The sequence below is a fragment of the Protobothrops mucrosquamatus genome, unplaced genomic scaffold (assembly GCF_001527695.2).
Source record: "Protobothrops mucrosquamatus isolate PMUCROS unplaced genomic scaffold, P.Mucros_1.0 scaffold_99, whole genome shotgun sequence".
Classification (NCBI taxonomy): Eukaryota; Metazoa; Chordata; class Lepidosauria; order Squamata; family Viperidae; genus Protobothrops; species Protobothrops mucrosquamatus.
The window spans coordinates 99,464-111,684 of NW_015386175.1; the positions used below are offsets into that span (position 1 = coordinate 99,464).

The 12,221-nt window shown below is 42.3% G+C and overlaps 1 protein-coding gene across 1 annotated transcript; it reads right to left on the reverse strand.

Annotated features, from left to right (window-relative positions):
- Positions 1-5,743: 5,743 nt before the first annotated feature.
- Positions 5,744-11,955, reverse strand: NPTX1 (neuronal pentraxin 1). Its single transcript, XM_029284022.1, has 6 exons — positions 11,747-11,955; positions 10,849-11,329; positions 10,279-10,486; positions 9,145-9,389; positions 7,994-8,173; positions 5,744-5,965 (listed from the first exon to the last, which is right to left on the reverse strand). Exons 1-6 carry the CDS (start codon positions 11,953-11,955, stop codon positions 5,744-5,746), a joined length of 1,545 nt encoding a protein of 514 aa, XP_029139855.1.
- Between the last annotated feature and the right edge of the window lie 266 nt (positions 11,956-12,221).

A 12,221-nucleotide genomic window follows, 5' to 3' on the forward strand; every position in this document is an offset into this window, starting at 1 on the left:
GGTGCACCTCAAGGGTGAATAGAATAGAATAGAATAGAATAGCGCTGGAAGGGACCTTGGAGGCCTTCTAGTCCAGCCCCCTGCTCAAGCAGGAGAACCTATACCATCTCAGACAAGTGACTGTCTAGCCTCTTTTTAAAAATCTCCAGTGATGGAGCGCCCATGATTTCGGGGGGCAAGCTATTCCACTGGTTAATTGTCCTCACTGTCAGGAAGTTTCCCCTTAATTCCATGTTGTAACTGAATAGTCCAACACCAGAATTGCAGCAGGGATAATTTCCCTCGTTGTTGTTTCTCTCACTAAGGGGATGAAGCTGAGACTCTTGTGGTTTCTTTTAATCAAGTCTTCTACCAGATCTTTAGAATGCTACATTGTACTGCTGATTTTGAAATTCTGGTCACAGGTGTCCCAAACATCTATGGGAATAAATCTGTGCTGGTTCTCTGAAACTCCTGAAACAAGATTGAATGTCTATAAATAGGAGAGCAGCTCTCTTTCCATTTCCCTTGTTTATTTATTTTGCAAACAATTCTTTAAAAAGAAATAGGGCAAACTCCAATATCAAAACTCTCTCAGAGAGAAGAGGTGTTTTGGTGGAACTGTTTGCACTTAATGGTGAAGAGCCCAGCTCCAAGACGGTGTTTCCCTGACAACCAGAAAATAGGAGGCAATGAAAATGGGAGAGGAGAGTTGATTTTTGGAGGATGTCATTACCTGTGTCTGTTAAAGCAGAAACTGATGTGTAATTTCTGGAGGCTTATTAGAGCAATGTGGCCTTTGTCATCCTAAACTGCATCTTGAGGGTCATTTCTTCACTGTTTCCCATTTTCATTTCCTAATTTTTGTTATTTCCTGGTGAAGAAGGTAAGTGGTAACTTGGTTTTCTTCTGTGAAATAACATACCTCCCTCGTGATCTAAATGCTAGATCTCTTAGAAGTAGAAAAGAGAAATTTTAGGCTGTAGATCAGTGTTTCTCAACCTTGACAATTTTAAGGTATGTGGACTTCAACTCCCAGAATTCCACAGCCAACATTGCTGGCTGTGGAATTCTGGGAGCTGAAGTCCACATGCCTTAAAATTGTCAAGGTTGAGAAACACTGCGTCTAGATAAAGGGTCTTACTAAGTCATACTTCTGCATTAATAAACTGTATTACATCAGAAATTTAGAGGCTGTTCTGCTCGTTCTTGGACTTGCGGCCTTTAATTCTGTCTCACTGGCATCATTTAGTAGATCTCACCAGTTCATGGAACTGTGGTTCTACCAGGAGATGACAAGATTGAGAATGTGATCAGTCAACGTGCATCAGAAATCCATGCTACAAGTCCTCTAAGATCACTAAGACATAGAAATGGAAAATATCTGCAGCCTTGATCCCCAACCTACTATAGCATGGGGTAGGAAAAAAAACAACAACGGGTGAGTGCAGAAATAAATTCAATCAAGGCAATTAATAAAGGGGTGGGCAAAAAAAGTCTGTGACAAATTGGTACTAGAGCAAAAGGCAGCCAAAAAACTGGGCAACCAAAACTGTTTAGACAGAAGAAATGGAAGTGAATGTTTTGAGCAGGTCTCAGCCTTTTGGCATCTAGTCGAGAGTTGCACCTCTTTGGCAAGGGCTGGCTTTGCAGATGTGCTGCAGTTCTGTGGGTGATCTGAGTGGGAATCTCAGCAGCTCAGCAACCTCTTCCCAGAAGCAACTCATTAAGAAAGCTGGCAGTGAGACAGTACCCAGTGTACAGGTTCTTCTGGGGAAAGAAATTATGTGGGGAGGAAAATGAATGCAACCTCGTGTCTTTCATCATTTTTTTATTGTGTAAAAATAAACTCGACAATTCATGTAGTTTCAGCAATAAAATGGAGGGGAAAGCATGAAGAACTAGTAGAAACAGTGCATTTTAAGAACTGCTGATGTGTTCTCTGGATGTCAGATATAACAATAACTCTTTCAAAATCCAATAAAGACTAATAGCAAGAAATAGGAAAATATACAGCTTTGGTTAACAGAATGATAACTCAAGAAACATACTGTCTTTCACACTGTACAGTATATACAATTGTAACGTTATCCTTTTTTTATTCCCCCTTTATAGGGCAAGTGACATGCAATTTGGACTGAATTCGTTGACCATTTCACGATTTTTCCCCTTCACCAGATTATACTGAAAAAAGGTGTCCAAATAAGTTGCTTTAGCAGGTTGATCTTACAAGGTACAATTTGGCTGGTCAGCTTAAAAGAGCACTGTTTAAGAAACGCTGCTGGATGGTGCTATTTAAAAGAAAGCTATTTAGAGGGCTTCTTTTGGTGAGTCTGTTTAGGTGGGCTTTCTTTCCCCTTAGCTCTCTCGCAAGGCATTGTCAGGTGAGGGACTCTACGACCCTCTTCATTGTAGGACAAGCGGCAGCCTTGTGTGCGAGTGCATCCTTAGCACTGAGTTGTTTCTATGCCTATCCAATTGCATATGCATTTGCCACAGCTTTAGAGTTACTCAAAGGGTTTCGAACATCTTACAATCCTCTCCCTTTCTTTCTCACAGCCAAGGAAAAATGCCTTGACCAAGTTCAAAAGGGAAAGACCAGGGCTGCAATACAGTCATACAAACCAGGAAGTCTGTCCCTCCCCCCCTCTTTTTTTTTTTTTTACAGAAACCCTATAAAACATTATATATTTCAAAATAAACTTTCTTGTTCTGTCTACCCTTCCTCTGTAGTTTAAAAGCATTTTTCAGGGAATACCCGTTTATTTTCAATATATTCTTTTCTAATAAAAATACCCTTTTCTTGGTAAGTAAACTTTTTTTTTAAAATATATACAAGAGATCGTGAGTGCGCGTGAGTGTTTGTGTTAAACAGAAAGCCTGGACATATCGAACAATAGATAAACTGTCAAGGGAAGGTGAATGCTAGTTCAACTAATCTCACACTTAATCTGTGACTTTAAGCCTTCTTTGCAAGTAGGCTCCTTAGATGCAAATAGAACTTACTTTTAATTATGGATGTTTGGAATCAAATGGCAGAAGGAGGCGGATTCACCGACTGACTAAAACAGAGGAAAGCTCACATAGTGGTCCGTACGAGGCAAACCATGATGGCTTTTTTTTTTTTGGTCAGCGAAAACCCTCCCTAGGAATGTGGTGAAATTGTCAGACAATATTCAGGCAAACACGCGTGCTGCTTGCTTAGTGCTCATTTTGCTTGTATAAAAGGACATCACCTGAGAGAGGCATGAATTATTCAGTGCAAGAGGGAGCATCAATTGTATTAAGCAGTAGCCTTGGTTTTGGGGCAAGGTGGGGGTGGGGTCTGCTATCTAGTCCATGTCCAGGAAAGCAACACTGAAAGTCTCTTTCCGAGGAAATCTGGCATGGAAGAGGCTACCCCAAAGTGACACTAAAAGGGACAACCCCAAGGACATGCACTTCGGTAAATATCAGTTAATCTGATCCAAAAGCACAGTGTTCATTGAACAACAGAAGGGCATAAACAGCACCTCTTCGGAATCACTCGGGTGCTGAATGGAGAACGCTAACATCCCAAAACATTTGGGGTAAGAGCATGCTGAAAGAAACAGTCCCCATTGATATGAATGTCAACAAGTTCATTGCTCGTCTTTTAGGTGGTGGTGGTGGTGGTTGTTTTTAAGGTCATGCTTTTATCAGGGGGAAGAACACGGCATGAGTAAACTGCCTTTTGTCCAGCCACACCTGACCTCGACTAATGTGCTTGAATGATTTCTTTTTAAAGCATGAACTATTGCTTGGCAAACGCCCCCACAGCTCTGCAGTAGCCCATGCAAGGAGGCAAGCATTAGATTGAGGAAACACAATTGAGGCTCCTACTGAAACATGCAAGAAATGGCAGTGCACCCCTGGTCTCCCTTGAAGCCTGCGGAAATCTAAGAGTACCATAAATGGGAACCAAAGCAAGGAACATCACTGAACTGCAAGTTGTTGCCACTGAAGATGTGTGTGTGTGTGTGTGTGTGTGTGCAGGGGAAGTAGGTTCTTTTGTCTAAACAAAGCACAATCCCCATAGGAGAAGACAACCAAGATGCCTTCCTAGTTTTAGGTCCTTTTCAAGATACCCTTAATACAATGGATTTTACAACAGACACGCACCTTTGTCTCCTTCACAAAAGTTTGTGAAGAATCTACTCCTTCATTCGGGCCACTATTCCTTGTATGCTTCAAAAGTACAGCACAGGGTTACTTCCAAAAAGATTCATGAAAGGCTATACAGCTGTCCCTCCTCCATCCTCTGGGGCTATGGAGCAAAACCAAGACTGGCCCTTCGCTTGGCTGCTTAGCTCTGTTGGCTGAAATCTGTTCTTCCATTCCCTTTCACCTCTCAAAAAGGAAACCGTTTGAACAAATTGACACAGCACCTGACACAGGGCCCTTTAGGGAAAAGTCCAAGCAAGGCTCATTGTACTAGGCTATCCTTCCCCCTGTAATGATGCCCCATTTATACTGAAAAGACAAAATTCTCAGTTTGCAAGTATGGCCATGGAAGTCAGAAGGTAACCACATACTTTGGATCTGACTCCTGTTCCTCCCCGCCCCTCCCTCCCTCCTCCCCCCCAACAAGCCCTTCAGGTTTATGGCTCTTAGAGTAAAGGAGGTTAAGCAAGGGTGTGGAATGTCTCAAACGGGTGAGAAAATGATCCCATCTCTAGGTCAAGTCTTCCATTAGACGTCCAAGATGCATTGTTTTGGGAGGGGAAGAGTTGGCTATGAAATTGAGAAGGGAAGGTCAACCCAGGAAGGGGTTTGGGAATTCACTGCCATCTTCAGGCCACAGAGCTTTGGAAGAAAGAGTAGCTAATGTCTCTGGGATGATGGCTTTCTAGACTTCACGTAAGCTCAATGGCTAACAGAGGCAGATCCTTTTAGGCTCTAAGCAAAATAAAGGCAGTGTAGGAAAGCAGGCTGTTTTACAGCTGCATTGACATGGATTAGCAACAGCTGCTCCTACAAATTATCCCAGATCTGGACAAGCCATCCAGGATCCTCAGCTTGGCAATGCTCCCGAGTTTTACCTGTACATTTGAAGGGGCAAAGGTGGCCCTGTCCTATTCTGGCTATAGCCAGTAGTGAACACCACTGGTGAGGGACAGTAGAGGACCTGATCAATTTTAAAAAATAAACCATTCCCTCCCCTCATATCCTTATCCAGCCTCCTTATGCACCATTCAAAAGCTTTTGCCATCCCATTAACTCGGAAAACTAATTATAAATACAATTTTTTTTTAAAAAAATCAGTATCTGCCTAGAGAAGAATGGCTGCTTAAAAGACATCGAGTAGAGTAGGAATATATAGAGATAACCTTTAAAAAGTATATGCAAATGAAGACAAATGTGCTGAAAGAGTTGCACCAGCCCAAAGGCACTCAGGCTTCAAACGAAGTTGGCAAGCCAGAAAAACCAGACCATTCATCTTGTGACGTCATAAAGCAGTGGGAGAAAAAACTAGGAACCTTCTCATTTTTTTTGCCAGTTTGCAAAGTTCCGGGTGGTCTTAGAATGGTATCAAGAACTCCGTGTACATTTCCTAGATTCCTAGACTCCCCCCCCCCCCGATAAAATACTGGTTCTTTAGGACAAGTAACATGATTTTCGAAAGTGACAGAAAAGAAAAAAAAAAGGAAGGCAAGTTGTCTGTAAATCATTCCTGGATGAGAAGAATGTCTGTTCACCCGGGGTTGAGTGGATCTGGGAGAGGGAAAGGGAAAGAATGGCAGACTTAGTTGATCTGACGGCAGGCTTCAAATGTCCATTTGGTGGCTCCACCGTAAATATCAATGTTAGTTTCAGACCAGGCTATGACACTACCAGGCAGGGCTTTGGTGCTGCAAGTAGCCAAGTTGTAGACCTCCCCTGGGGTGAGCTTTCGGTCCCAGATGTTGAAGTGGGCCAGTTCTCCCACAAATGCCTGGGTGGCATCAAATCCACCACCAAGTGTATCCTTGAATGGGAAAAAAAATGAAGATCAAAGGTTTGAAAAGGTCATTCTCTGCAAATAGGTACAGCATCGTGTACACAGGGTGCTTTTTCCTTCTCCAGAGAATGAACGCGGCATCGACCATCTTAAAACCTGTTATAATAAACACTTGAAATGAACCAGAAAGCTTTTCAGATAGCAAGGAAAGGTCAGCTAGAATAGACTGCATTAAAGAAGCTCAATGAGAAATTGAATAAAGACAAGGATATTCAGTCCCTGAAGTGCATTTTCTGTGGAACATATAGAACAGTTCTAATACTGCTGGTGTGCCTCAAAGAGGTAAGGTAGAAAATGTTCGTAAGAAAATCCATCCCGTTCCTATTTGCTTAATAATCAGCTGCAAGAATTGCTTTTTTAATGCCCAGATTTTTAAATACTGTAGCTACATACTGAATTGTTGTTCTTTCACCCTATCTCTAACTGGAGGTATTTATGTTTGTTCTTTCTGCTGCTATGTAATAATGTGTACCAATATTTTTAAACCGATTCTGAAAACTTTTAAACTTTTCAATGCAATAGTTACCGTGTCCTTCTATCTCTGACTACTGAGTTTCCTTCAGGTGGACGAGTGGTATTGTTAAGGAGAATTTATCCATGTTATTTGGGTAGTAAACGGTCAGGAAAACAACTGCCTGCTTTTATGAAGTGGGGGGGGGGAGAATCTGAGATGACTTGGGATTGGTAATTACATGGAAATATTCAGGTCAGTCTGAATCTATGATCTGATGACCAGAACTCCCCAAACATAGTGCTGTCATACAGCAGAAGTGACACATTGACATTTCTGTGTAAACCCCCCTTTCCCTATCTAATACCTTCAAAATATATTGGAACTGCAACGCACAGGTAGCTGAGAAATGGATGATTACAACTGAACATATCCCAAAAGTACAGGTTAGCAAAGACTGATACAGATTACTGATTAGTAGTTTTGGTGCCTAAGTCTTATTGCAGAAGAATCTCTTGGAAATGTTATTTGTGCAGTGGGAAAAATCTATGCTAATGCATTTTATAATATGCAGTTGTGTGTAGAGATGTGTATATAGAGCTTAAATAGGTGGCACAAAAAGAAACGGATTAATCTTCTTTAGCTCCTATGCATTCTGGATTCCTCCCCATTTAAGCATTTTTCCTACCGTCCCACCCATCCACCAACCTTAATTTCCCTTCTGCTATTATTTTGAACAAAGTAAATTCTACCATCTTTACTATTGGGGAACAAAGCTTGGAAATTCTATCACAAGTCTGGGAAATCTATTCATACCTAACCAATTAAAAGCTGAAACTCGTGGGAACGTAGCTGCAGGAAACATTATAATGTATGAACAAAGCATGCTTTGGCTGTTAAGGTATTTTGATATGATCAGGTGATGTTGGCACCAGGAGCCTGTGACTAGGATGATCAGACCTAAAACAGAAGAGCATAAAACCCTCAGTGCCTGCTGATTTCAGTACGCACACACATACACAAGGGGATCTTGTATCAGCTTGGAACAATTCAGAAGGGCAAATCCAGAAGTTACTAAAAGCAATTAAGACCTGAAGTGGAAGTTTTCTCTATTTCTAATGCTTAGCACCTTCTACACTAGTCTTTATATGAAATGACAGCAAATTACTGCAAGGATGAGCAGATCATTATTTACTGTAGATCACTGGGCGATCTGCAGTAGATGGGCATGGATTTTTTTTTAACAGCAGTAACTATAACCTTCCCTCCACCAAAGCGTATTGCAGAAATTGGGGGAAAAAATGGAGGGTGACTAGGAGGGATAGCCAGGAGTCTTTTTGTATGTATATTAGAAGATTATGAATGGCATTCAGTTCTGGCATTCAAAACAATTTTGGGACTTCACATTCTTTAATTATGTGTGTTACACATGTGGCCTCATTTGGTGGATCTCAAGATTTTAGCTCTAAAAGCCCACAAGTCCGACTTCTGCTTATCCCTGCTGCAGAGAATAGCCATTTGCTGTGATCACTGCACAACCTTACCTGTTCCTGCCCCAACACTAGGACCCCTTGGGGCTTGATCGGGTGATAAGGGGCCAGGTTTTCCCCATTGCCTCGCTGGGTGCCATCCTGATAAGCTTCCCAGACACCATCCCGAGTTGTCCATGCAATGCAGATATGGTGCCATTTCCCATCATTAATGACAAAAGGAAGCTTTGCTACCTGAGGAAATAAAATTGAAAGAATTGCTGCAGATATGCATTTTCCCCAATATATTGTGCACTGCATTGGAGATCTGGCCGCTGACCCCTTCCAAGTCTGTTGCATTTACTAAGATGGGAATTTTGCCAAATCTCCATAGTAGCCATGGGAGATTCTGAGCTCCATTTTACATTATCTGAAGGATAAGAAAAGTTTGCAATCTAAAGCAAAATGCACTTATCTGGGATCGATCCTATTGAATTTAATAAGGTTCACTTCTGAGTAGCCATGAACAGAATGGCATCGGAAGTACAAGAATGCTTGTTTTATGTTCAAGGACACAGAATTAGATTTGCAGGTTTAAATACCATGACAATAAGGAAACAGGTCTGAAAACATTGTCATGTATTTCTACAGTTCTGGAAATCTGAGAAAATGAGAGTTGACTTCTTCAGTATTTAAAACAGAAGTCATTTGTTAAGCCTCAGAAGAATGTGTTGCTTGAGTTGGAATATATCTTGATAAATTTGGGGAGGCACAGTGTAATTGAAAGGATGAAACAAACAAGCTGGTCATATTTATGAAAATGTGCAAGTTTTCACTAAAGTAAGAAGTTCTCCTTCTTTGCTTTTAAAACTACATTGTGCATAATAGCCCGTCTTGAAATGTTGGTCAAATCAAATGGTTTAATTCAGAACCATATAAAAAACTAGATTTATTTTACTTGCCCTAGAGAATACATTGAAACTTGAAGTTTTTTTAACAACTCATCGTGTCTTCTTACATTAAAAATAGAACTGTGTTTTAATACCAGCACTTATGGTATTATTTAGCACCAAAGATTTGCAAACACATTCCTCGTGTGCAAATGATATTTGGAGAAGAAGTGCAAAGCTTTCATTGTTTATCTACATGTTTAATGAGTAATTTGCCTCCTTTAATTTTCATTTATTAATACATGCATATTTCTTCACTGAAAGAATGACACTTACCTTGTCATTGATAAGGATCTCCATAGGATTATTACCCCATTCAATAAGTACCAACTCATTGGCTTGTCCAGGTACTGCATAAGAGAAGGGTGTACCTACACCTGGAGAGGCATTTGATTTTATCCACATACAAATTGTAAATGCATACATCTCTGGCAAGCTTTTCTTCACTTTTGCGTACATGTAATTGGTTCTCAAAGGGAAGGTCAGCTGAAATTTATCCGTTGGCCTATTATCTTTCTGACCTGGAGGAAAATAAGAAAGGGAGTTTGCTCTGTGTTCGCATAGTTACTAAGGCTGTGATGCTAACTCATTTATCAGGAAGCAAGTTTAATGAGACTAATTTCTGACTAGACATGCACAGTATTATGGATAGTTCTACTGAGGCAGTGCCAAAGATATGGACTGAAGCTTTGTAGGAATGCCTTCTCAGCATCAAGGCTAGCACACATAGACCTGAACACAGTTTACCTTAAAATTTATTTCCTCTCTTCATCTTTCTTTCTTTCTTTCTCTTTCTTTCTTTCTTTCTTTCATTCTTTCCATTATATAATGAGCCTTAAGATGGCAGTATTCAAATCTCTCCAACACATTTCAGCACACTAATCCTAATCACATGGGCAGCACTTAGAAAAAAGGCTCTTTTTCTCATTTCTCTCTTTTTACTCTTAATATCTTTTTATATCTCTATCTCTCTATATACACACACAGTAGGAGCAAGGAATGTAAATGGATGCAGTGATTTTACTGGAATCTGAAGAAAAAAGTGCTATTACTTGTTCTAGGTCACTTAGAGGATAGAACTCAATCTATATAAAGCAGTTATAGTAAGACTTATGCATTAGGTACTATCTGCTAAGATACTTCACTAATGAGTAGTATTTTTCCCAACGTGGACCAATATTATTTTAGGAAAATTATATAGAACCTATTTATTGCCCTTCCCAGTTGCATAAACTCACAATTCATCCCAGAATAGTAACTGCTGCTGCTAAGGAATGTAAATTACAGTGGGGTGTGTGTGTGTGTGTGTGTGTGTGTGTGTGTGTTAGGAAGGACATGCAGAAGCCACTCTCCTCCAAGTGGGTCACTATTCAGAATAAGCCCTACCTATTTCAATCCAGGTTGCTTTACCTTTCTCTAAGTCACTGATCCTTTGGTGAAGAGAAGTTAAGGTGCTTTCTATTTTCCCTCTTTCTTCAGACTCATTCTTGGAGTTGTACTTTCCTTCTTCCAGGCTGTTAATTCGAGAGAGCACTTGCTTTTCCAAATCATCAATGTTGTTCTGAAGTATATCCTTCAGGGAATTGGTTTGGCTCGAAGAATTCATCCTACTGAATTGCTGTGCAAGGTTGGGGGAGAAGCAAAGAGAGTAAGTGGATTGGGGAAAATCAAATTAACACCATAGCATTATTTTCCAGAAGCTCGTTCTGAGACTCACTACTCTGACACAGCTAAACTCATTCAGAGCTTACGGAATGAAAGAGCAGTGCTGTATTAAAAAGAAGCACGCACGTCAATCTGTTAAAGAATTGGGCGATGGAGAATATTTTGAATGGGATGGTGAATGTTTTGCCTCCGATGCAGGGCAAAGCTGCACCATTCAAACAAGGTGGAAATCAGCAAAGACTGGACAACTCACAGCGAACTCTGAAGTGTCTGCTTGCCTAGATTTAAGAAATAACAGAAAGGAGAAAGTTGTACCTCCAAGTTTTCTAGCCTTGTTTTGAGCGACTGCAAAGTTTGCCCAAGTTGGGTCAGTGTTTCAGCAGCTGGAATCCGGGAGAGATCTCCCATCGTGTTTTTGGAAGAGCCGGTCTGCTTTCTGCCGGAGCCCCCACCCGTTTTAGAGTCACCAGGGCCTGCTTCTACAGTGCTTTGGCTCTCACACCTGCCCAGTTTCGTGGTCAGTTCCCTAATGGTTTCTTTCTGGTTCATAATGGTCTCTTTCTGCTGGAGCACCGTTTCCCGGAGCTGTAGCACTGTGGTCTTCATGTCTTCGGTGCTACCGCTGCTCTGCATAGAAGAGGTACACATGTCCATATCCACCGGCACCGAGGTGCAGATAAACCGAGTCTGTCCAAAATTCTGGGCGCATCCTTTTAAGTAGAAAAGGGAGACCAACACGAAGCTGCAGCGGACCGCGGCAAACATGACCGGAGCAGAGATCCCAAACAGCGCGGAGCTCCGGGGAAACAAAAATGGCAAAAGGAGTTTCAGCACCACGGAACTATCCACCGAACTGCTGAGCCGATTGCGGTACGCGGGCTCCTTTTATAGAGGGCGGGAGGGGCTACAACGCCACTGACGTCATAATAGGGTGGAATCCCTGTTTAATTGCTCGGTGGCCATCGAGTTTCCTGCTTCAGGAGGTCTGAGTCAAAATAGAGGGACACTGAGTAGGTCTGGTGATTGCACGTACTTGCTGCTTTCCTTCTTGCGAGAAATGGAACGGCGCGCAGGGACAACCTGCGGGCGGGGGGGGGAGGGGGCGCGGCCTGCGCACGCAGGAAAGAACCGGCGCCCGGTCGGATGCGTAAGGCGTGCGCCTGTGCGGCAGGGCAGGTTCTCTTCGGACAGGGGGAAATTTGCTATTGAGGACCGCGTGCCTCGAGGGGTTTTTAAGCCCAGAAGCAGATCCGCGATGGCCTCCCGGAAATCCTCTCCAACAGTTCTAAGAAAGTGGCCGCTTGGAAGTTCCTCGGGCAAAACGTAGCGGCTGTCAGGAATTGGAGGGCTATGTTGTGAATGCATGAGGCAGGTGCGCTTGGGTATCCGCCTGTGTGCAACTTTCCCGTGTGAAATGGCCATAATTGCTGTCTAACGCGGGCTTGTGTTCAAGAGGGGAATGCCTAGTGTGTAAAATGGAGGCGGGCTATCATCAGGACAGTCTCGTTTTAAACATAATTTGGGACTGCGGGACCCCCCCCCCCGTAGTCCAGGACCCCCGTAGGACCGTCTAAAGATACAGGAGGGCGCTCGTTTGTAGTATGCGTCTCAGTCGGACAGAAAACTTGTGTCTTTCGGGGGTCTACGGAGCGTAACTTTTCTCCCTGTGTACCACTTAAGCCGAGGTG